Source organism: Oryzias latipes, chromosome 16, assembly GCF_053564925.1.
Source record: "Oryzias latipes strain Hd-rR chromosome 16, Olatipes_Hd-rR_3.1".
NCBI lineage: Eukaryota > Metazoa > Chordata > Actinopteri > Beloniformes > Adrianichthyidae > Oryzias > Oryzias latipes.
The window spans coordinates 12,124,525-12,150,698 of NC_136252.1; the positions used below are offsets into that span (position 1 = coordinate 12,124,525).

Here is a 26,174-nt window from a genome sequence, read left to right on the forward strand (position 1 = left end):
TCGTCCTCAGAGGATTTTCTTTAATGTGAAGTTACAATGAAATAAAAGAACAGTGAAAAAGAAGAAATAGAAATAAATGCAAATGTGACAAAAAAAAACACATGCTGAAAACACAAAGTGCTGCTTCACTACCATTTCAGTCGTGGCAGATTTTGTAGAACAATAAGCTAAAAGTGTCACAAAATAAATAACAACCCTTCCTTAGATGGGCTGACTCACTAACTGAGCTTCTTCTGTCTTTACTGTCTTCATATTTGGCTTTGAATTGACTGCAGAATCAGTTCAAAAATGCGCCTCTGCCACTCACTGCTCCTCTGCTGACGTGTTCTTCGAGTGGTGGTCGGGAGCTGGTTCTTCAAAGACATCGTCCTCCATCCCTTCCTCTATCCGCTTCATCTTAGCAGACGACTTGGCAACAGGTGACTTTTCTGGAAACAACAAAGAGGATCAAAGCAGATCAAACTACTGAAACTAAAAGATCATCTGGCCCCTCCAATCCCCCCCACACACATGGAAGAGTTTTCAACATGTGATACTGCATTTGCGGAAATGCAGCTCCCCCTTTGGAATCAAAGCAGTGCTTTGACAAAAAAGCACTTTTGATTCTTTCAACAGAGAATTTTTTTTTTTCTCAAAAATTTTGTCAAATTCCACCCAAGACATCTGGGTGGTGTTTGTGACTTTCTGTGTTTTTCCTGTGAAACAGAAAGAGTGATAAATACAAAAAGTCACAGAAAAGCTCAGGGGCCTCGTTTGAAAAGGTTTCTACGTGCAGAAACCGAGTGGAATAATGTCAATGTACTACTTAACGGAAAGATCTACACAACTGGAGAATTGGGGTTCAGAATGCCTACACCTGACTCACAGTAGACTTAGTAGTCACAGTAGAAACTGTCTGCTGTCTTTCTTACTACTTGTAAATGATTTGCTCTGATAATAGATGTTCCAGTGAATTTTATGTTTATTTTCACACTGCTGTAATTATTATGTTATTTTTATTATTAATTGTCAAGCTACAAGACTTAAAACCTAGCAGAAAAACTGTCCACAAGAAGTCGTTATTGTCAAAATCATGCAGATGAGCTCAAAATAGGGAGTTCCAGTCCAAGGTCACAGGAAAATCTGTTTTTTTAACCTTTTATCTAACAGCACGACAGTCCCGCCAGCAAAATATTAAGAATAAGTGATAAAATATTTAAGGAACATCTTAGCTAAAGCCTTAGTCACATGTACCCATATGGGGGGGGGTCGACCTGTACGCATGCTGTGGGGTTTTGGGTTGTCCAGGTCCTGGGCGAAGGGGTCGCAGCAAAGTCTTCTCACCCTGAAGCTGTCTCATTTTCTCTGAGTGCACTTTTGGATGCAGTACCATTTTCTACCATGGGAGGGTAATAAGGGCGCCTATTTCTTGGATGTAACTCCATGTTATCTCTTTTTCTTTTAACTCATTAATCTTGTCATTAAATGCAAGTAACAAAGACGTCCCTCGTTCCCTCATCTTCAAGTGATATGACTTTATGGGGTAAGATAGCTGTAAAAAAAAGTGTATGCATAAAGGCAAAGTTGTGCACAATTGTGGGGACAACTACAAAAAATAGGAACATTTCGTTTTGTGTTTCACGTCAGCTTTGAATGAGATTTTTCCTCGACTTGAATACGAAATTTACCCCGTTAACTTCCTGTCAAGTATACGCCACGTGGTCACTGGTAGGGCTGAAACGATTCCTCGAGTTACTCGAGTTACTCGATTACAAAATTCCTCGAGGCAAAAACTCTGCCTCGAAGCCTCGTTAAATTCCTATGACGCGCACTATACGCACGGCGCAGGGATTTGATTGTGTCACACGGACCGTTTATTCACACGGACCTTTTGAATTTAGTTGGCGCGATGGCAGAGAATAGATCTATAAATAAACGGCAGAAATTGTCTAAAGTGTGGGATCATTACACACTTAATAAAGAAGAGAACAAGGTGCAGTGTCTCTACTGCAAAATAGAGCTGGCATACCACAACATCACATCTTCCATGATTCAGCATCTGAACAGAAGACATCTGCGCGACCGCTGGAACCCCGACGCCTTTTGGTGCGGGACTCCCGCGTTGGCCGCTCCGCGCCCCCTCCGCGGCGACCAGCGCGGGCCGCCTCGGCGGGCGGCGGGAGACCCTAGCTGCGGTATTCAGGCGACCGGGCCTGCTTTGAACACTCCAATTTTTTCAAAGTAAACGCTTCTGACCCCGCGGGACACTCAGCTAAGAGCATCGAGGGGGCGCCGAGAGGCAGGGACTGGGACAGGCGGCAGCTCGCCTTTCGGCAGACCGCAAGGTTTCTTTAAGCATTGCAAAAATAACAAAAACATTATTTTTACACGAAATATAAACAATAATAATGATCAAATATGTTTTTCTGATTCTTTTATTTTTAATGGCCTGCCACTTTGGTGTTGTGCCACCCGTTCAAAGTCTTCTGTCCCCCCCCCCCCCCCCCCCCATACAAAATGTTCTAGCTCCGCCACTTCTCAAGACCAACTTAAAAACACCAAAAGTAACATTTGCATCAGAGCGGATATTTAAAATCAAATGCTTGTTCATTTTACAACCGCATCATTTTTGTTATGCATTATTTGTTTTGGTCGTTCAAAAACACACAAATCGTTTTATCCGATTACTCGATTAATCGATCGATTAAGTGCTAGATTAATCGATTACAAAAAGAATCGATAGCTGCAGCCCTAGTCACTGGTATAGAAATGCATTTTTTATCCATATGTTTACTTGTGTTCCCTTGATCAATCCCTAGAATACATATTTATTTTTGTTTGCCTACCTCCTACCCTCTGATTTGGACAAATATTCTTGGCAGCCATTTGGAATAATCAACTAAAACAGTTTTAACTGGAAGGGGTGTTTTTCTCTTTTCTGGTTGTTTAGTTCATGTTAGCATTCTTCATCATCTTTAAGCAGCAGAACCTCCCATGTTTAGATGACATTTACAGTTCTTCACCCAGTCTGAACCCAAAAATGGTTCTGGTCCTAGTCATCTGGAGATATGAGAGAGACAGAGTTGACAAAATATACAACAGAGAACCCAAATGCAGGCGCTCAGGAACCATCCCCTGGGTTTATGATGGTAAATCTAAACTCAATGGTTAAAGGAGAGCGACAGCAGCTTTATTGCTGCAGTTCGCCCATATGTTATTCATAGTATCGGCAAGAAACCAGCTGGTTGAGGATCCTTCAGGATGTGCTGTGACGGGTAAGCAGTGTTTTCAAAGAGTTTGATGGGTTTATTTTACTTTCTCCTCGTTAATAAACACTTTTATGAATCCCCTTCTATGGCTGCCAATGTTGTCATTGCACTTACCAGTAGACCCCCCTCGCAGGATCTGGTTAAGGATGTCATCGGTGTCGCTGGTGCTGGCCATGCTGTTCCTCATCTGCATCATGGACAGCTGAGAACACAGGCTGGGCTGACGGTCCATCTTCTTAACCGCCTGCAACACAGAGCTCACTTTGACCCCCCCTCCCCACCAGAGCAGCATTGGGGGGGGGATGCAGATCAGATGGCTTTGACCCACCTTGTCGCTGAGCTTTGGATCATTCAGAGAGTACAGTTTATTGGTGATGTCTTTGCCAACCAGATAGCGGAAGACCTCATTGAGGAAGGTGTCAGATTCCAAGAAGTATGTCAGCCTCTCCCTGGACCAGCACAGGAACTTACAGTTTTCTTCTGCCATGATGGTCACCTGCCAGTCAGAAAAACTCTTCAGCACTTTAATGCTATGCTCTGCTGACTTGCTGAAGGTGAACAGTTTTTAAGCCTTGATCACAACTGTCCTCACGGGTGTAAACGGTCCATCCCCGGGCAGAAAAGGGCAAAGCCCTGTGTGGCATGCAGATGACCCGCACCAAAGGCAAGGTTGTGAACCAGAGTTCATCTGCAGAGTTAACAGACCCCCTGATTCTGAGGAGGACTGAAATCTAGTGTTTAGTCTGTTTAGAAGAATCAGATCAGATTGGACCAGGACCAAGCCTGTCAGAGTGAATGCACCCAAAAAACTTCCAATACACCAGTAAGAGGAGTTAACTAAAAAAATATCCAGGTTGAGAATAGGATGGAAAATAATTAAAAATACAGTTAATTTAAACTGAAAAAGTTCCTCAGAAAAGCTGAAATGTTTGATTCAAAGCATTTTTTAAGAAAGCCTAGATCTTTGAACCAACAACATAAGAAGTTAGAGCTCCAGTCTGGCATTACCTGGAACTTCTCTCCTCTGTGCATCTCTGTGGACCTGAATTCTGGAGAGTCAATGAAAGAGTTGGAGTAGATGTTGTGCAGGAAATGTCCTCGGTATGACACTTTCATCCTGTACCACAAAAAAAAGATACAATTCTGAAGAGCTTTCGCCAGTGAGATGAATGATTGAGGACTTAAATCTAAACATAGCTGAAGCACTTAGGCAAAATTCAGTCACATACTTTCCTTTGAGCAGAATGCTGAGCCGTTCGTCAACGGACGTCTTGTCCTCAACTGCGTAGGCCTGGCCCTTTTTCAGCGTCTGGATGGTGCAGAATTGTCCTGTCAGCCTCTGGAAAAGTGCTTCTTTAACGTGGAGGGGCTTAAACAGCCGCTTGTAGACCAGCTGGAGCTCCCGGTCAATTTTAATCTGCCGCAGAGAAACCTGTCTGAGACCAAACTTTACCCAGAGTGCTGCCCTGGTGATTGAGACGATGAGAAAGTGAGCGAGCAAGCGAGCGAGTAAGTGAGTTAGTGACTGAGTGAGTAAGTGGGTGAGTGAGTGAGTGAGTGAGTGAGTGAGTGAGTGAGTGAGCGAGCGAGCGAGCGAGCGAGTGAGTGAGTGAGTGAGTGAGCGAGCGAGTGAGCGAGCGAGCGAGTGAGTGAGTGAGTGAGTGAGTGAGTGAGTGAGTGAGTGAGTGAGCGAGCGAGCGAGTGAGTGAGTGAGTGAGCGAGCGAGTGAGTGAGTGTGTACATCCATACATTGTGTGTGAATGTGTGCCCACACAGATGCTGCAGAACTTACTGGTCTGCGTTTGTACAAGAGAAAAAAGAAGTGCATGAAGTTGACCAGCAGAAAGATCACGTTCCACACCAACACATCAAGGTTGCATCTGTACAGTGTTGCCCAGGTAATGAAGAGGCTGCATCCTGTCAAACACAGAATTGGGAATGATTTGTCATGAAGGGCTTTAAATGTGAGAAGACAGCAAACAGGAACTTGGTGGGTCTAAAAACTTTTTGGGTAACAGAGTTTTGAACCAGCTGAAGTGAGGTGTTGTAGTACTGAGAGTCAAATTAGGATCAGCTCACAGTGAATGAAAAATTAGACTGCAACAAAAATGGAAGAGTTTTGAAGTCGAAAGTTCACAATGTAAATTTGAAGGAAATATTGAAAAACAAAAATAGGAAATTTGAAAAAAGTATATTTTAAACTCAAAAGAAAAAAAAAGAAAAATCACTGTGAATTAAGATCTGGATTAAAAAAACAAACCTATAAAATGATGTGGATTTGTAACAGCCGCTCTTTCGTATTTTGAATTTTTTTTTTTCCGTTTCTCTCCATCTTTGCTTTCAGTCCTCAGTTTGCAGTTTCAATTCAGAATTATGTCCTCAGTCGAGCCTCGTTTTCTGAGGGCTTTGATTTTCATAATTTCACTTCATTTTAAAATGGCTAATACTAGACACAAACACTACTAAGTTTTACTGCAATAAATGAAGCAAACAACCCCAACTCCCGCAATTCCTGCAGCTTCCGGTCTCCACTCTGCTTTAAAGAAGATAAACAAGTAGTGAGGGACGTTTTACACACACACACACACACACACAACCTCCTACATGCAGCCTTTTAAGGCTTGGCTCTGATGAGAGTCTCGTGAAGGTCCAGAAGATCCTGAAGGAGCTCCAGATCTGCTCTTTGGCTGAAACCCGTTTCTTTGTGGAGGACGACATGCAGCTGTAGGAACTAAACCAAAACTGTTTTATCTGAGGAATGCGAGTGGGGGACGGGGGTCTGTGGTCAGACCTGTCATTAGAAAGAGGCGCAGCAGGATCATGTGCAGACCCAGTGTGGTGGGAAGGACCAAACCCAGCAACAGGGACAAGTTCCCCAGATGGAAGAAGAGGTGGTGGGGCTGCTCCCACTGTTGACAGGAGGTAGCATTAGGCTCCACATACCCCGCTGGCGTGGACGAAGGGAATATCGGCACCATGGGGACCATAACTGGGGACAGTTGTGTGGGGGAGGACATCTTAAGTACCTCAGTGGGACCTGCATGAGAGGGGGTGAACATCAGTAATATACCATCAAAAAAGTCCAGAACATCAGCTTTTTGATCCAGTTATCTGAGCTGATGATCTCAGCTGAGCTATGCCTGGTTAGAAACTCAGCAACTAGGACATTCCCACAAGGATGTCTATTAGATACCAAATAGACATCTATTGTAGATTTCTACCTGACATATTTGAAAGCAGATCTATTTTGTTCCTCTATTAGAGTGATTTCCCCATATAGAGGTCTACTTCACATCGAACAGTAGACACGTAATCTTGGGATATTTTTAGATGTCTAATAGAGTCTAATAAAGACAGTTACTAGTAAAAAGAAAAAATAACTATAGCAATTTTACATCCATCCATTTGTCTTCAGAACCCACAGAATCCATTTGGGGTCACGGGTTTGCTGGTTCCAATCCAGCCCCTGTTAGAGTCTGAAAAGAGGAGTTTTGAGGCTGGAGATGAAGTGAGGGAATGAGTCCATAACCCAGAGGTTAAGGGGAGTGGGAGTTCCAGAGCTGGGGGGCAGAGCACTGGATGCCCTGCTCCCCATGGTGACAAGGGAGGAGGAGGAGGACCTGAGGGGGCAAGCAGGAGTGGCTAGTTCCCATACAGAGGAGTTGTTAATCAATAATTTCTAAAAATCTACAATATATTTGAATTAGCTTTACAAAGACAGAGAGGAGTCTAAAAGCAGGGTTCATGAAGAAATGAAGACGGTTATTCACAAAACACAAATGCAATAAAGGCATTCTCTGGTTCAAAGCACCCTCCCCTGCCCGCAAACATCAGAGACAGGCTTCACAGCCTTCCACACTGAATGAGCACTGACCTCATCGCCCTGCCTCCCTCCTGGGAATGCTGTCTGGAAGTGAATTATGCAAAACTTTTTGCGAGGGGGATGTGGAATTAAACGGATAATGTGAGAAATTGTGCTGTGAATTATTCGTTATTTTACTTTATTACTTCATTTATTTTATTTCCCAACTAATGACTCATCCGTGATGATCCAGTATAAGCTGAGGGAAGTGACTTTAACAAAAATAAATCAATAAACAAAATAGAAAAGAAGTTGTCCGCTCCTGTACTTGATTGGTCAGGTGGAGCGAGCAACCGTGTCTCTGAGCAGAGCAGTCGGACTTTGTGTTTGAGGGGAAGGGAGAATGCTTTGTTACGTGTGCGCTATGTTATGGAGACTTCAGACTTTTATACGTCCCGCAGCTCTACTTGAACGAGCTACCGAGGAGAACCGGGTCTTCCGGGAAAAGTGTGTGTCCGGACAGAGCTCAGGCCGTCAGCTCACACAGCGCTGTGTGTATGTCGCTCAGTCCTTAGAAACCGTTCAAACAATCACGTGGATTTGTGTTTCCAGTCGTGTCCCGACAAAATAAAGGCTGATGTTATTCCCACATATTTACGTGCAGCCAAGATGCAGATTGCAGAATTTCCCGCATGGATTTTGTGTTCATCATAGGCTAAATGTTGTTAGCCCGTGTTAGCCTCTCTAGCCCTGGCCTCTTCCAGTTCCGTTCTTCAACAGAATAAGCACTGACCACACAGATTGAAATTAAAACGATGAGTGAACAGATGCTTCATAATAACCGTAACATTAATAAAAGCACGTTTAGAAGATCATCTCGTATGTTACGGAGCTGCCAGATATCTATGTATGTAGCCACTCGGTGGAACTCATTTCCTCTTCCGGTATTTCAAACACTACTGCGCATGTGTGAATGATTTATTCCAACCGAAAGTGTGACCCATGTGAACGTTTGTTATAAACGGAAAAAGTTTTTCTAGGCCCATGTACACGGTTGGATTCTAATCCAATCATTTATCCATTTCGCACATTTAACCGCGGCTTATGGTTTCGACTCGCAGCGTGGGGGGGCGTGGCATCACGATGGTGTCTCTCCATCGTGATGTCAGTCACCCATCACGATAGATGATGGTATCGTCCATCGGCACAACCCTACTGTTAATCCATTTTAATTGTCACATTAAATATTTCTAATTGAATTTTGCAACACATTTACTAGAGAAACTTTTTGAAAATGAAATGTCAAATACCATTTTCTTTATCATTTTAATTAAGTGACAGAATAAGCGCTGTTGAAGAAGAAAAGGAAAAAGCATTTTGGCGGATTGCTTTTTCGTTTTAATTTTGAGTCAAAAAATGCTTTTTCATTTAGAAAATGAAAAATTGAATTGAATTTTGAATGTGAAAACACTTCGGCATTAAATTCTAGTTTTTGTTGGAAAGTGTCTTTCCTTTTTAAGGAAGGGACTTTTCACTCGCAACTTCTCAATTACATGAATTACATCATATAATTTTAACACAACTAATAACCTTATTAATAAGAGCTCCCATTCTTCATAAAACAACGTGACAATTATTTTCAGCCTTTGGGTCAGTTAGGACAAATACAAAAGCAACAGGCTTGAACCTGTGAATTAAGTCTGACGGTGTCGGAGCTGCGCGTCAGGAGTCTCTGAGGAGCAGTGAGTGAGGAGCTGAAAGGAGCAGTGAGGAGCTCTGAGGAGCAGAGGAGCTCCGCTCCAGCTGATCCGTTGGAAAACGTGAAGGGACAAACTACTACTTGCTACTTTGACACACTTCAAGAGAAATAAATATTTGAAGTGCGTATTTTATAGCTCTTTTATGCAAGAACTTTGTAAACCACTGCTGATCCATTGGCTGCGCGCGGAGGCCTGCCTCGTGCGCACAGTAAAAATAGATCTTGGTGTAGCTTCAGCTGAACTAACGGGAGAGAAAATCAGGAGTCTTACCGGCGGAGCAGCGGCTATCTGAATCTGCTTGATCCCGGTGAAGGACTGCGGGCTCTGCGGGGGAATCCTGCGGTTGGGTCTGCGATGCGTGCGTCGCACATTCCAGTTAGCTGACAGGCTGACGCTGAAGCGCAGAGCCTGGGAGGCGCGTGACCTTTTCTGGTGCGTATGCTCCTCCTTTATGGAGTCCCAAACTGTTCATAAATAAATATGACCTTTTGCAAATACACAATCAACCAATAAATTCCTCATAAATATATAAAAAGATCATGAAATTGTGAAAAACCTGCACACAAAGATTTTGAATTAGCCATTATATTATTTAAAAAATTTCATTTTGCTTTAAAAACCTGTTCAATATTTTAAAACATCATTTTAAAATATTAATTTTAATCATGTTGTATTTTATTATAATTCTATCGTTTTTTTCAGAACTTTAGATTTTAATATCAATATTTTCCAAAGTAGCTTGGTTTTTATTTTACATTTCAGTTTTTCAGAATGACTTAAATTTATTTCATGAAGAGCTTTTTCAGCAGAATGAGTCTATCTGTCAATCAGTGAAAGTGGGTGGACATTGGCTGATCCCTTGAAACCGACTCGTATTCCTAGATACCCGCTCTGTGGTTTGCCAGTTCGAGACACATTCCTGCGACATCTACACGGCTTTGCTGACATAAGAGGATCAAATAGAGACAAACAATCTGTCTGCTGCAACTTCATTATCAACATTTGTAAAACATTTCAAAGTCGTATTAGGCAGAGTGGCTTCTGGTCCATGAGAACAACTATCTCAAAAAATCCATATGTTGAGGAAAACTCCTTGTTTTGTCTGTAAACAGCAGCTTTATATTTCTTTGAAGTTGAAGGCTCTTCATCAGTTTCCTCACTGACTCTTCTCCCCAAAGAAAACTTTTAAATACTTTCTTTTTTTTTTTGTTAGCTTGTACGTGCTGAGCTACTAACTTAACAACTAAAGGTTCGAGCGGCCATTTTATGTCACATGACCAAGATGAACCACTTGACATGCGTCAGTATCAGAAAATAAACAGAACAGAATGAATGTAGTTTAACAAAGTTTAAAATGAATTAACTCAGTAGGGTGGGATTATAAACTTGCTTCTTTCTACTCCTTTTAAGCATTAAATCTAGTTCTACATGACTTTAGTAAATGATCATTATATTTAATAAAGCAAATGAGACTAAAGTGTATCTTGTTTATTTTTGTCTGGTTGTTTGTATCTATGCATTTCATAATTTCTGTTATGAGTTTGATAAATGTGTGAATTTTTCTTTATATTGACTACAATTAATGCTTGAAACAAAACAAATCCAATCAAATTAAAAGAAATTGTGTTTATTTTAGAACTTTGTTTATTGCCTCAATCTTAACCAAACCAGAACAAGTGTCACAGGATTTCTCCACATTCACAGTTTGTCTGCTGCCTTAAGGGAGATAAAGAAAAACACACTAAAACGTTTTTTTAGCTTTCCCATCTTCAGTGCTGCCAGAAACCTGGCTTTTCTTTGAATTTATTTGTTTTTATTAACCTCCCTCTTCTCATTTCTGACTTTGCTTAAAAGGATTACATTTTTCATTTGGTTAAACATTCTACAAAGTTCATTCCTTCACATCTAAACAAGATTGAGAACCAAAACAAACAGAAGAACCTTGTGTAGTTGTAATTCTCTAGGTTTTAATGATGTAGTGAACCTTCATTAACAGAATCTTTTATGAACAGAAGACCAAAGTTTCTGTCGAACCATGAGAACCTTTAAAACCCCAGACAAGAAAATAACAGCAAGTTTCTGCTGTAGAAGAATGATGTCATCTACAGAGGATGACTTTGAGCTGATGAGCGGATGATTATCAGGCTGTAGGTCATCCACAGCTGACGGGAGAAGAATGCTTCAACATGTTTCAGATATGTTCAGTCAACTTTCAGAACTTCAAGCTGGTAGCAGCAGGTGAGAGGCATCAGTCCCTCTGTTCACTGAGTAATGGTTCGCAGACTGCCATCTCACCCTGTCTCTTCTCATCTGCATCTTCCACAGCCGTCGGTGGCATGTGGCAGAAAGTCGGCAAACGGAGATCACAGCGGTGCCCGTCTCTGTTGACGGCCTTGTCACTAAGCGAGTACAGCTTCTCTGCGATGTCATTGCGCACCACCAAAGCGAAGATCCGAGCAATGTACCGATGTTTGGCGAAAAGTAGGTAGAGCTTCTTCCTTGGCCAGGACACGTAGTGACAGGTCTCCTCAGCACACAAGGTCACCTGAGGAGATGATAGATGTGATCCATGAGAGGACTGTGGGAAAACATAGATCAACTGCTGGGTAATGAAACAAATGTTTGGTTATCTCTGTCCAGACATTTAAAGGAGAGTCTGAGCTCGTCTTTAGCAGATTTGTTCAGCCAATAAGAAGCAGCGGGATTATGTTGGAAAAAAACAGGATAGATGCTTATAGGATGGTTAGTACTGTCTTTTCTCCAGCAACCTTTCAAGTAAAGAAGGCTTTTTAAAGTGAGTCTTCAGCTCAGATCTGTTGAAAGCAGGTAGGGTTGTAAGTGTAGGCGTTTATTCTTTTAGTCCAGCAAAAAAACCTGAGCAGTGATGAATGAGCTAGAGAACCTGGAAGATTCCTTCCTCCGAGGGCCTCAGAGAATCCCACTCTGGAGAATCCAGGAACTGGAAGGGGTAGATGTAGTGCAGGAACTCTCCCTTAACTGTTACTCGAACTCTGTGGGAAGACATGGAGAGTGTCCATAAGCTTTAAAGACAGACTTACCCTGCATGACAAAGAACAGCACACAAACACTGCTGCAGCAGAGAGGGAGCAGCTCCCGTTTTCCTTCCGCAGTCAGGATGCTGTCATGAAGCTGCTACTACAGATCATTTCTAACACGAGAAAAAGGCTTCTACAGCCTGGTAAAACAGAGAAAAACAAAGAATGTACTGATGTTCCAATTTCATCTGATTTCTGTTCAAAAACGTTAGATTTCAACCAGAGCTTAGTAATTGACCTTGTAGTAGTGACGTCAAACTGTCCCAGATAACAGACACGTTCTTTAGGAAGTACATGTGAAACTCTTTCTTTACTTGTGCTAGAATCATTTTTTTTTTTTTACTTGTCCTGTCCAGCAGCTGAGCAAACAGATCAGAGCTGAAGAGCAAAACTTTTCTGGATCAGATCGAATTCGCTCACATCTGCTCGGATGGAGATTTCCAGATCTGTCCCGCCCATAGGATCAGAAACGAGAACACGGAAAAAGACGGAGCTTTCTCTGCAACGAGGAAGAATCTACAGGACTTAAAAACCAATAATAATTTTATTATCGGAAAAGGGATTCATTGTAGTTTGTTGGTAAGTGTTCATCATAAGAATGTCACTTCTGTAGGAACTTCAGCTCAACATAGCTTTTTAAACCTACTAATTAAACATCACTCTAATTCTACTCTGTTTCTTTGTAAACAAATTTCCTTCTGATTCAGAGATGTTACCATTGGTGCGGGTCTAGAGGCTGTTGAGATACGAGTGGAGCATTAGAGATCTGCTGCTTTGTATCTGCTGCTTTGTATCTTCTACTTTGTATCTGCAGATCTGGATCTGCTGCTCTGGATCTGCAGATCTGGATCTGCTGCTCTGGATCTGCAGATCTGGATCTGCCGCTTTGTATCTTCTGCTTTGTATCTGCTGCTCTGAATCTGCTGCTTTCTATTTGCTGCTCTGAATCTGCTGCTTTGTATCTTCTGCTTGGTATCTGCAGATCTGGATCTGCTGCTTTGTATCTGCTGCGCTGAATCTGCTACTTTGTATCTTCTACTTTGGATCTGCTGCTCTGGATCTGCTGCTTTGTATTTGCTGCTTTGGATCTGCTGCCACCCCCCTTTCTCTACAGAAAGGACGGGCGGGCTAATCTAATGCCAACAAAGAACCCTAACAAGTACACGTCAAATCCACAGGTCAGGTTTGCCAAAAACGAAAAAAAAAAAGCTTAATAGTTTTCATACACATTTTCGTATGACCAAGCTAAAAAATATATGGAAATTCATGTCAGTGTGATACGTGCAGCCAAGATGCACATTACTGAATGTATTTTAAGTGTCCAAGGTTAAATGTTGTTGTTGGTCACATTATTTCTCACATTATCCATTCTTGCATGAGCCCCACAGAGAATCTACCCTAAAGTTCTCCGCCATCATGTCTGGGTATTTTCATCCAAACAGATGCTCTGCCATCAGTCCTGTTTTTCGTTCCTTTTTTTTAAACCCCCCTTTAAATCATCTTTTCATTTATATATTATTTATTTACAACGTTTTGGGTCTGGAGGGCCCGGTCTACCTGCCCGACAGGAGCACAGACAGCTTGTCGATTGGGGTTTTTCCCTCCACAGCGAAGCACTGGTCCTTCTTGAGCACGTGCGCGTCCGGGTCGCTGCAGACTATGATCTCCCTGAAGTGCGCCGGAGACACCCCGATCCGCCGGAAGACGCAGTCGTAGAGCTTCAGCACGTCTCCGCTGAAGTTCAGGCTCCTCAGCCGGAAGGAGATCAGCAGCGTCTGCCCCAGACACGCGCACGACAGCGCCAGGTTCCACAGGAGCGACTCGACCGCGCACGGGTCCCACCAGGACTCCAGAGAACTGCACAGGAAGCCCAGAACCAGCAAGGAAAAGGAATACAGCCGCCCGTACGAGCCGCTGCCGCCCGTGAAGCCCAAAAAGAGGAGGATGTGCGCCAGGTGGAACACCGGGCCCTGGGCGTGAGACTCCCACTCCGCACACAGTGGGTGCCGCGAGGACGCGTGCTCCTGCGTCAAGTTTAGAGCCGCAAAGTCCGGAGGCTCCATGACAGTCTGCACTGTGGGGGGGCGGAGGGGCTCTGTGTGCGGGCACCCGGCCCATGATGGACGGACAAGACCGTTCAGGTGTGAAATGGCAACCCCCTCCCTGTCTGTCTGCCTGCCTGCCTGCCTGCCTGCCTGTCTGCCAGTCTCTGTTTTTTTTACAGAGCCAATGCTGTTGCACAAAGAAAAACATTTTGTGAATCTGTGTCTGTACTACATATCTGTGGCACAGAAAGACTTTGGGTCTGATTGCTGAATGGTTCTTTTGAACATTCTGCAGCAATGTCTGTTTTTGCCATTGTCTTTCTGTGAACTGCTTTTGCTTTTAGTTTTTATTTAAGGGAATTGAATCTCAAGGCTGAAGCTCTAGCCTTGGCCGTACTTGGGGTTTAGAACTCATAAGCTGTCCCAAGCCGTTTTCTTCCAGACAGCTGGTAGTATTGAAAAGAACTTCTTACATTTCTGCTTGTACCATGGTTCGGAAGCATACTCCATTCTGATTGGCTGGGGTGTGGATTAAAAAGTGAAATGCCATATCTAAAAAAATACTGGTCACATAGCCCAAATGTTTCTTTATCACCGCGCTGGCCTAAACGGCACTTGGTATTCTATTTACTTTATTTCTCCTCACTGTTTTCCCGACAACCTTTATGTCCTTACAGACTTCACCAAAGCAACCGTTCTAAGCTTCGCGTCAGACTGTTCAGGCTTCTGTGTTGTCTGTTAATTTCTGAAAATGGACACCTAAGTTAATGTGAATTCCATCTTTCTGCAAGTCTCAAAAAAGAGAGTAAAAAAACTATGTGACGAACAGGAAGCACACACTATTCAGAGAAGTATTCTTTAAAAAAAACATTCACCAGACACAAATCATTTAGCAAAGAATGCACTGGAACACTTTCAAAACCCATTCTTCATTTTTGCACCACCTATTGACAAATCCATGTGAAACTTTCTAGACATACTAAAAACCTTTAAGAACACAATAACAGTGGTGAACACATTGAGTTTTTAGTGAATTTTAAAAGGAGTTTTCCAATGAAACAGCTACAAAAATCTGAATTAGCTATGATCTATGAACACATTAATATCTTTCCTCCCAGTGTGTAGCTACCAAACACATTGAAGGGGCTCTTTTTCTCAACAGCAGCAGAAGAATGGAGATTATATTTGAGCTCAGTCAGTCAATAAACTTTTTTAATATACTTAATTCTTTTTTGACTCCCTCTAAAAACTTAAAGGGCCTATTTCAGGGGTCCTCATTAGGATGTGGGTAGATTGTGGGCCAAAGATAAATAAACAAAACTATATATATATATATATATATATATATATATATATATATATATATACCTGTATATTTATATTGTAAATCCATCAGTGAATAATTATCTTCACTGTGAAGTACGTCACTTGATTGACATGCAGAACAGCCAATCGAACATCCTGTGAGGCACACTGTAATTGCTTTTTTTAATACACTGAGCACACATTCTGTCAACCATCGGAAAGCTTCTGCCAGGCACACCGCCAAGGCCATCATGAGATGGGAGGCGCCTACAAGGAGTGAAACGCGGAGCCTCAGAGATCAAGTCGTCTTATTTCCAGGTAGGAAAATTAGTTGCGAATTTAACTAATGTTTCCTTCAAAAAACGTTTTTTCAGTGTGCCAACGGCAATATATAATCATATACTGTCTGTGGATATAGTTTACTCTGAAAAGCTGAAGAAATGCATGATATTGACCAGGGGTGGGCAATTCCAGGCCTCGAGGGCCGGTCTGTCTGCATGATTTTCAGATAGGCTTGCCGTACTCATGGCTGATTACCTGGTTCAGGTAACATTTTTGCCTTTCACTCTACTTTATAAAATCTAGATGTTGTATATGCAAATGTGTCGTTAGCAAGAAGAACCTGGTTCAAATCCTGGGGGGTATTCCAGAAAGCAGGTTATGCTAGCTCCCACGGTAAGTTTGAGGCTAAGGAAGTTGATAACCTCAGTTTTTGGTTCCAGAAATGGAGGTATGTTTCAGGGTAGGTCAAGTTACCATGGCAACTCATGCTCTGAACATAACCTGGTCCGGAGCAGGTTTAGTTGAAGGTTAGTTTGTTTTACAGAGAGGTGAAGCAGCATGGCGTGTCCATTTAAAGATGATTTAGTGGATGAAAAAGCTCAGATAATACTTTTTCCACCGTGAGAGGGTGATAAGACCACATATGGATGTTGGAAAATTAAACTTTTTTACTTTTATCTAACATAGTTATTTGCTTCAGTTAAGATAAATCATTTGTTTGTTAAGTCAGTTTAAAAATAACAGGTAGTTTTCAGACAATTACTTTCCTTTCATTCAATTTAATTCAATTAAGTAGGTGTAACTTTGGTGCTGCTGTTAGATCGGCACCGCAAAGGATTATGGGATACCATTTCCTTTGCCTGTCTGGACGGATTTTGGTTTAAGTGTGACTTTTTGACCAAATGTGTTTAGTTGTTTAGCTGTTTTACTGTGTTGTGCCATGTTTTGCTGAGTTGTTTAGTCCTACTGTGCTTATGTCTCTGCACCATGAGTAAGAGTGAGGAGAGGATGATGAGTTTATAAAGCACCCCTACTTGATGCAAATGTAATGACAATGACGGATAATTCTTTGATGAATTTGTGCACAACATACATTTTTTCCCGTCCTTTTTATTGTTACGAAAATACTCATACTTAGACATATGAGAGATCAAGAAATATAATTAATTAAGATGGAAAAAATATTAATTGAATTGGAGTAATACGACATTTAGTTAGATAAATACATAAATTTTAGTTGTACAAACAATTATTGAGTTTTATAGACGTAAGAAATTATGTTGATTAAATTTAACTCAATTATTTGTTACCAATAGAAGTAATTCATTTAAGGTGACAAAATTGGATAAGTTATATTTATATGCGTCACAAGGAAAATGGAAATAAGATCAGAAACTTGTGCGTTTACTTTGTCTGTTCTTACTACAAGGAGAAACTCTTTCTTTTGATGATGCAGCCATATTACTTTTTTGATGGACGTATAATCTTCTTACGCCGTCATTAAAACCTCAGACTCCGTCTCACAGAAGTATAGCGCTTTCTTTTTTTCCACGCGTTTTCATGGTGACTGCAGAAATCGGCGATCCATTTAGAATGTCTTTATGTACTTGACATGCACGTGCATTAACCCAGGGTTACCAAGTCGAGCGTGATTACGCCAACTCATATCCGGTCTTTTGGAACTGACATACCCCGGGTAAGCAAGTTCAGGCGGATTGCAGCCAGAGTTCAGGCTTAAAGTCAGGGTAGTTTAAACATGCTTCCTGGAATATCCCCCTGGCTTGGAAGTTTGTATGTTCTCCTCATGCATGTGTGGGTTTTCTCCAGGCACTCAGGATTCCTCCAACAGGACGAATTCATGCTGCATCCGTCATTTGATGGCTAGATTGTCCCTAAGTGTGAATGAGTAGCCCTGCTTTAGTCAGCAGCTCCCGTGGCACTGTTAGGGTTTCAGAAGATGGACGCTTGACGTGTTGTTGATGTTTTGACCCAAAATGCAAACTAACCCAGTAGCCAATTCCCTTTTTCTTTCTGTCACAATGTGATGTTAATGATATGTCGACGACCAGATTCATCAATTTATCCATCCATCCATCCATTTTCTTAAGCCGCTATGTCCCTTTCAGGGTCACAGGGTCAGCGGAGCTTGTCCTGGCTACTATTTGGTGAAAGCGGGGTTCACCCTGGATAGGCCGCGATCAGCACACAATCATTCCCACTCACACACTAGAGACACTGAGACTAACCTGTGTTTTTGGACTGGAGTGGTTGGACAAAACTCACACATGCACGGGGAAAGCACCCAGCTGGGATTTGAACGGGGCCTTCTCGCTGTGAGGCGAGAGCGCTCACCACTGTCCCGCCATACAGGCCAATGACCAGGTCAAAGTTAAAAAAGTGACCAAAAAAATGTTGAGGCAGGAGTGTAATTTTTGTAAAAATGTAGTAACTAATCTTTATGTGTACATTTGCGGTGGGATCAGTATAAGCTCATTCTGAGGCGGTTGATACCATAAAACCACATGACATTTACCAGACATCCCTCATTCAGCTGCTGAAGACCTAAGATGAGGCAAATACAAAATTATGGAGGTGGGCCACATAAAAATAAATTTTTCTCTCTTTCTGTAGATTTCCTTCTGGTTTTCTGGAAATCCACAACACTTTTTAGTGTTGACATATTTTTTATAAACATTTTTAACAACCGTTTACTTTTTCCTGCTCAGATAAAGAATTTTATGATGCAGTTACTTTTGGTGTCATTCATTTCTGGATAGACAGCTATTTTCTTTGAATGCGTAAAAAAAACAACGATAATTATTTGCAAAAAACCTTGACTTCTATAGTCAACTTAATCCTCTGAGTTTTTTCTGCATCTGTTTTATGTTTGGAGCAACTGTGTACTTTAAAGCATCTTTTTATAGTGTGATGCTGGGACAGAATAAACGGTTCGGCTTTAAAACGACTGAGACTATGACTGTTGTGTTTATTTGTCTTCTGGGAATAAGAGTTTACATATTTTAGCCGACCTGGAGCCGTGGATCGTGGGTGTTTGTTACTGCTATAAAGACATGGAGAGTGGGTTGACAAACAGTATGTGGGTCAGCAGAGGGTTTGGGGTGGGGGCAGGCATGTCTTCCCTCGTTTCGATTGGTGTTGGAGAGGCAGCACGACCTTCTGATGCGGTGTGATAGAACAGGCTGAGTGTGGATGCAAATGCATTTGAGCAGAAGGAATGTCCTGCATGGGAACACGGTTCTAAAAAGAGTTCGTCTCACTTCAGACCCACAACAGTTATTTTTAGGCCAACGGTCAGACGAGTGTGTGTGTGAGGGGGGCGTGTCTGAGGTTTTGGATGGAAAAGGAACGTGTCAGCTGATCAGAGAAGAGGTTCAACTGCACACCAGCTGCCACCCAAAGTCACAGCTGATGAGTAAAGAGCAGTTCTTTATCTCTACTAAAACACCAGGCGTGTGAGGGGATCGTCATACTTGATACTTGTGAGTTTGTCTAATTTTAGCCGTCCCTGGACCCCCCCGCCCGCCCCCCCAAGGCTGCCTTGGCAGCAGCTGCTCTGATTCCAGTTTACAGTGATGGTAACCAGTCTTAACTTTCACAGATTTATGGGGTATGAAGAAAAGGAGCATTCTTCCATTCCTCAGTGGACTTTGAACGTTGTCGGATCAGAACTGGTGTTTTGGTCGTTCCTTCTTGGTTAGTCTTGCAAAATTTGTACCTTATTTTAAGGGAGTCCTTTGAGGGAGCTGTCCTCATACTGCAAATATTGCAGACGACAACTGAAAAATGTGGAACACACTTCTATTAATCCAAACAGACATACACACACACATGAACACACACACACAACACTGGGGTAAACAATGTGGTTTATATTGTTCCAACTGACAATTTAAGACCTCAATGATCATTCTTCCACTTTTGCTGGTTGAGTAACCAACAACAACAACAGTCAGTTGTGTGGTCGTGTATGTTTATAAATTCACAGGACATTCATGGGAAAAGGACAAAGGGACAACTTGACTAAATCATCCAGAATTTAGAGAAGTGGCTTGGCGAGTTCCTAATCTGTAAAACACAACAAACAGCCTGTCACAAATGGATGGAAAATGAGGAAATATGCAAAACATGACAGAGTGGAAAGAGTGACTTCTGCTGGCTGCCTTTAAGCATTACTGCTGCTCCCATTTAGACAGAGTCACTGATTCTTTCTCCTTAATAAAGAAATGGGTATTTCTGTCGTCCAGGGAGTCAAGTTCTACAAATAACCTGTGATGGACGAAGTATTTATCTTTATTTTTTCAATAACGAAAGATGTTTTAAGGCTTTAAAACTCCTCACTACACACTTTATAATCTTTTCTCAGACAGACATGAACATTTTTACCCTTTTTTTTTGTATAAACTCTCTAAAAGTTCAAAACGTCCTAGAACTATAAATCCAGTATTAAAGATAGAAAAAAAAAGATAAAAAGAAGGCATTCTGTAATGGAAACAGAAAGGAAGGAGATTGATTGACAGTGTTCTACAGCCAATCAGGACACAGAATGTGATGCACTGTAACAAAAAAAATATTATATAGATTATACATATATTATATTTTTCAATGATTTTTCTAAATATTCTAAATATTCAACCCTCATCAGTGAACAAAACTGTTTGTAAAGGAGTCGCCCTGTAGAGCAGCGGTCCCCAACCTTTATTGCACCACGGACCGGTTTGATGTCTGGCAAAATTCTCACGGACCGGTATGTTATATGTGGCTGACACACGCTGCAGCAATGTTACAATAAAGGCAGACACACGTGATAAGACCTACGCTGGGCTTTTATTTTGACACGCTAAACCATGTACATCGCACAGGTGTCATCATCCTCTCCCTTTCCCACACTCATGGTGCTGAAAAAAAGTACAGTACAACAAAATAAGATAACTTGCATGAAAACTGTGGTATTCTCTAAACATAACAATAAACACGAATTATGACATGAGCAACGTCCTCTCTGCCTGCAACACTCCTTGGTCGTTATTATTATAACATTTAAACATGCCTTCAAAAGAAGTGCATGGAAAATCCAACTCACCACAATGCTGAATGGTGCGTAGGAATCTCCCGTTGGAAAAATTGGTATTTTATGTAGGACTCAGAGACATCAAGACCTGGATGACAATTAATTACCTCCTCTTGAACCCAGAAAAAACAGAGGTCATTATACTTGGTCCTAAAAACCTCAGAGATACTCTGTCTGATCAGATAGTCTCCCTGGATGGCATAAGTATAGCCCCTAATTCCACAGTTAGACCATTTGACCATGACTTATCATTTAAGGCTCACATATCTCAGGCATGTAGAACTGCCTTTTTTCACTTGCGGAATATTGCTAAGATCAGAAATATACTTTCTAAGAGTGATGCTGAAAAACTCATCCATGCATTTGTTACGTCGAGGCTGGATTACTGTAACTCCTTGTTAGCAGCGTGTCCTAAGAGTTCCTTAAGAAGTCTCCAGCTTGTTCAGAATGCAGCAGCTAGATTGTTAGCAGGAACACATCACTCCTGTGTTAGTTTCGCTCCATTGACTCCCAGTTGATTATAGAATCAAGTTCAAGATCCTCCTGTTAACCTATAAGGCCTTACATGGAATGGCCCCGTCCTATATTAAGGACCTCATAGTCCCTTACCACCCAAACAGAACACTTCGCTCGCAAAATGCAGGACTGCTTGTGGTTCCTAGAATTAGTAAAAGTACGGTTGGAGGTAGAGCGTTTAGCCACCAAGCCCCTGTTTTATGGAATAAGCTCCCAGCTCATGAAAGAGAGGCTGACTCAGTTTCTACAGTCAAAGTTAGACTTAAAACATTCCTCTTTGGACAGGCTTATTGTCAGACTAGTTAGTATTCAGAGATTATTTAACTTAATGTTAATGTGTTTAAATTAAAATTAATAACAATAACTATTAGTTGTTATTAATTTTACCGGTACCGGTCCGCGGCCCGGGGTTTGAAGAACACTGCTGTACAGCATCACACACTGATCTGTGTGACAATGACAACTTATGGGACTTGAACTTTTGGGTGGATTCATTCCATGGTGCTGATTTGTTTCCCTTTATATATTAGAATGATGGGTTTAGTCATTTTAGTTTGGGCTGAGCATTGGCAGAACCGTTTTCTGTATTATTTTCATCACGATATATCAAGTTGGGCAGTCATTTCTAAGGAGCTGCTATATTTGACGATCGTCCACTTGGTTTGGCTGGGTTTTAGTGTTTTTATGTCCAAAGTCAGACTTTTAAATTACAGATTATATAAGAAAGTAGGCTGCTTACCTGTGCAACTGATTGTGTTTTTGTTGACATTGTTTTGACTAGAGTATTTTTGTATTTTTTGTCGTCTGTTCATAAGTTGTGGTTACCAAGTCTTTATTATTTGTTTGGGACTTGGGACTCAACAGAGAAACAATGACATGATGACACTGGGCTGTCCTTAATCAGGTCAGAATAAATGTGTGGCGCTCAGATGAGGGACTTGAAGGGGAGCAGACTCCATGGCGAAGGACAGCAGAGCATCCAGACATCCACGCCGTGATGAGGCACAGTGCCGTCAGGACGACTAATCGAGAGTCGGACATTGCTATAGTTTGACAGGGACGGGAGGAGCAAGAAGTACAGCTGTCAACAAGGGAAGTTAGTGTTGCATTGATTTTAGAAAAAGGATACATTTTTTATTATAGCAGTTATACTACTGCCTTTTTTACTGATGTAATTTTTATCACTTCAGGAAAATAACCTGTATTGTTCCACTGGGTTTTATTACTAAAGTCTTAGTTTTTAATCATAAAAATCAACTGAAGGCTCTGACATTTGCATTATATATATATATATATATATATATATATATATATATATATATATATATATATATATATATATATATATATATATATATATTATTTTATATATATTATTTATCAATCTCCCAGAGCATTATGGGAGATTGGGTTCAGGGTAGTTCCGGCGTTTTCCCGCTCCCGCTCAGGAGATGGCGGTAACGCGCCTGACAGTTGTTGGTCACCTGTCCAAAGAGAGAGGAAGACGATGCTAGGCGCCCGGATGAGCACCGAGCGCATCGATCGGTTCCCGCACGGTCTCACTGCACGCATGCCTGCGCGGTGTTGTCCCGCATGAACCCGCAGACATGACGGACCACGCTGAGGAGCAGCGGAACGAGCTGGAGGCCATCGAGTCCATCTACCCGGACTCCTTTACAGGTTCGAGAGGAACTTCCGCCCCTGCTGCGGATAGCAGGAACCAATCAGAGTGGAAGACAATATGCGACCAAACTGGCCCGAACTTTAGCCGAGATCCGGTCGCGTGAGGTCGAACTGGGCTTTTGGTTCCGTACGGCTCAAGACATTTCCTTAAAGCGAATTTAAACCCAGAAGTCCAGAATTAGCGGTTCTGAAAGATCTGTAGCACTGAGTGCACACCGCAGGGTGTCAAGAATCTGACCTACGGGCTTCTGTTCCGGCCCGGACCGGTCTGCGGTTCTGAGGTGTAAACTGCAGGGTCAGATTTAACATTGGATCTATCCTGCAGGAAACTGCTGCAGCTGCTTCGGCACTAATGCTGGCCTTGTTTTGGTGACTGGGTCGGACGGTTGACTGTATATATACCTGGACTGAATGGCCCCTCCCCCTTGGTGGTCCAAACAGAAAGTACCTGCTGGCTCCAAGAACCCCAAACCCCATAGACTTCTGTAGAGAAGTAAACAGCTGTTATTCAGTCATTTTATTGGTCAGAATAATCATTCTGGCTCTAATACCTTTTATTTTACATCTTGATAATCCTCTTTTTTCTTGATTTTCTTTCTTTACCGCAAATTATTCAAGTTCTAAACTGACCAATCAGACGCCCGCTGGCCCCCACCTCAATGTTGGATTGACAGATAGCCTGCTTTCAGTGGACGGGATGTGGACTTCCAACAAGCTCATTCCTGATTGGTGTCTCGAATCAACTCGGACCGATCACTTCGTCCGGCTCCAACATGGTGACGTCTGTATCCCTGAAAAAATTGGTAAATGGGCTTCCTTTGGCTGGAGCCAGAGGTGAGGCATTTTATATGAGTGACGTCACACCAGCTCAGTCCTGTTCTTTATACAGTCAATGGTTCAAACCAAGGCCTCGCCCTTCCCCCTCTCGTTTGACACAAACCAGCTCGACAAATATTGCCGTTCCTCCAAAGCTGGACACCCAGTCTTGGTGGAGGCAGGTTGCAGGAGGGAGCAATTCTGCAAAATCCATTGGATGACCTCATAGATTATAACTCCAGTGTGTTTGATGTTGATGGTTCTAAATGTAAATGCTGCAAGAAAATAAATGAAATACATTTCTTAACATCCTGGGTAATACCACTAGAGCAAAAGTAAGCAGAGTGAAAGGCAAAAACACTCTCAAAACGTGAAGACAGTGAACGCAGGGGGTTAGACTCACCGACTGTATAAAGAATTGGACTGAGCAAGTGTGACGTGCCCCAAAAAAATGCCTTCCCTCCTGCTCCAGCAGAATCAATCCAATTCAGTTGCCATTTTTCTAAGATGCAGGCGCAATGTTGAAGCCAGACAATGGGGATTGGTCGATGTTTCTGTGGCAGCCACTTTCGCCAGTCAAGAGTTATCTCCTGAGGAGAATCTGTCAGTAAAATATTTTGGGGGGGGGCAGAGGGCACCACCTACTTTTATTGAGGCATCTGATTGGTCAGTTTAGAACTTGAATAATTTGCAAAAATAAAAAAAATGAGGATTATCAAGAGGATATTAAAAAAAAGGTTTTCAGAACAAAATGGTTATTCTGACCAATAGAATGACTGATTAAAAGCTGCTTCTTTCTCTATAGAAGTCTATGGGATTTTGGCTTAATTGAGCCAGCAGATACTTCCTTTATGGAACGCCGGGGGGAAGGGCTACTCGGTCCAGTTCTCATATAAAGTCAATGCTAAGACTGCACAGAGATAGACTGGTAGGTGTCACTGCACAGATGTCATACAGAGGATTTGCCTGCAATGTGAGCGAAAGGGAAAAGGACCTTCAAAGCATGTATGCCCAGTTTTAAAGCAACAAACCTTTTTCTGCTTCTCATCCTGCTTGTTTTCAGCACAAAAACACAAAACAGTACCTGTGGTTACTATACTTTGAGTTCATTCAATGTTCCACTTTTTCCTTCTTCAGTCTGACTTTGTGACCTTGGCATTATTTGTGTCTACAGTTCTCTCTGAGAACCCCATTGTCTTCACTGTCACTGTGACCTCAGACATAGGGGAACACGGCAAAAGTGAGTATGCCTCCTCATCACCCTTTGTGGACTGACCTGATTGTCACTACAGCACTTTCATCCACATTGTTTTCTCTACTTTTCAGCTGTGGAAGCAACATTAAAGTTCACCTATACAGAGAAGTACCCTGATGAGCCGCCATTGTTTGAGATATATTCACAGGAAAACCTGGAGGACAGAGATGTTGAGGAACTTCTGCTGCTGCTTGAAAAAGAGGTCTGTTTTTAGTTGCACTGATGTCTGCAGATCCTGTTGTTTACCTGCTGCAGTAGTTTGGAGTTTTTGCTCTGACAGCGTTCCTGTCATAACTTAATCCTTTAACGCTGTAGTTGTAGTCCCAGTGTTGACGTTCTTTTGTCTGCCGTAACTCTTCAACCATTTTGGAGTTAACATAAAGCCAGTGGATTCTGACGCTGAGAAAAGCAGCTTTGCCCCGTTATGCAAAGTGTACAAAACCGATATGAAACCGCGTTTGTTTGCATCAGAATCAGCTGATTCACGTTGAACGCATAAAAGGCCAAAAACTGACAGTATATCAAGGACTGTTTGTTATTTGGGTATCGCCAGCGACATCTCTGGTGTTAAAGCGCCAATGGAGACCTGGCAAACAAAATGATTGGATGAAGTTTTTGGACCACTGTGTTCTTTTTTAGGTTTGCACTGGACAGCGTCTGAAACAGGCAGACAAGCACAAAATTAGTTTGCAGATGTTAGATTAGGATTTGCTAACCCTAATCAATGTAACCACGAAGGGGCCCAAACCAGGCTCTTGTTGTGACTGCCCCAAGCCTGGATAAATACAGAGAGTGGTGTTAGGAAGGGCACCCGACATAGAATTTTACCAAACCAAATATGCTAATCAGATGTATGATATCCATACCGGATGGCCCAGGTTAACAACGACCACCATCAGTGCCTTTCACCCAACCGGGTTCTGGTGGAAACTGGACTACTGTTGGTCAAAAAAAAGGAGGAGGAAGGCGCATATGTAGAGAGACAAGAAGAAATTCATGAGTGTTGGACTGAGAGTGGGGACTTTGAATGTTGGAACTTGGAAAGGCACTTGGTCCTGATGATATACCTGTGGAGGTATGGAAGTGTCTAGGACAGATGAAAGTGGAGTTTTTGACTGTTGTTCAACAGGATCTTAGGTGGTGAGAAGATGCCTGAGGAATGGAGGAGAAGTGTGATAGTTCCCATTTCTAAGAATAAGGGAGATGTGCAGAGTTGTGGCAACTACAGAGGAATAAAGCTGATGAGTCATACTATGAAGTTATGGGAAGGAGTAGCTAAGCTAGACTAAGAGCAGAAGTGAACATTTGTGAGCAGCA

General features: G+C 42.1%; 2 protein-coding genes across 3 annotated transcripts in view; one reads left to right on the plus strand and one right to left on the minus strand.

Annotated features, from left to right (window-relative positions):
* On the minus strand, nt 1-13,929 carry popdc1 (popeye domain cAMP effector 1). The gene is made up of 11 exons (XM_023963852.2): nt 13,424-13,929; nt 11,713-11,821; nt 11,062-11,355; nt 9,081-9,186; nt 6,040-6,285; nt 5,041-5,165; nt 4,478-4,665; nt 4,257-4,365; nt 3,577-3,744; nt 3,363-3,492; nt 1-428 (listed from the first exon to the last, which is right to left on the minus strand). The coding sequence occupies exons 1-11, from the start codon at nt 13,927-13,929 to the stop codon at nt 304-306; spliced, it is 2,106 nt and encodes a 701-aa protein (XP_023819620.2). The 3' UTR covers nt 1-303.
* rwdd1 (RWD domain containing 1) overlaps nt 13,867-26,174 on the plus strand; it is a 15,981-nt gene continuing 3,673 nt past the window's right edge. Inside the window, exons 1-3 of one of the 2 annotated variants that reach the window (XM_023964155.2) lie at nt 13,867-14,007; nt 24,777-24,842; nt 24,929-25,059. In XM_023964155.2, the coding sequence (XP_023819923.1) occupies nt 13,983-14,007; nt 24,777-24,842; nt 24,929-25,059 (222 nt within the window). In that variant the 5' untranslated portion in view covers nt 13,867-13,982. Of the gene's footprint in view, nt 14,008-22,550; nt 22,784-24,776; nt 24,843-24,928; nt 25,060-26,174 lie in introns of those variants that run through there. The other variant, XM_004085115.5, reaches the window with a different exon arrangement.

Coding starts and splice junctions, on each gene's coding strand:
- popdc1 (XM_023963852.2), bottom strand. CDS start 13,929: ATGGAGCCTCCGGACTTTGCGGCTCTAAACTTGACGCAGGAGCACGCG. Junction 5,166..6,039: donor GCGCCTCTTTCTAATGACAG/GTCTGACCACAG, acceptor TGTGTTTGACAG/GATGCAGCCTCTTCATTACC. Junction 3,493..3,576: donor ATCCAAAGCTCAGCGACAAG/GTGGGTCAAAGC, acceptor TCTGTGTTGCAG/GCGGTTAAGAAGATGGACCG.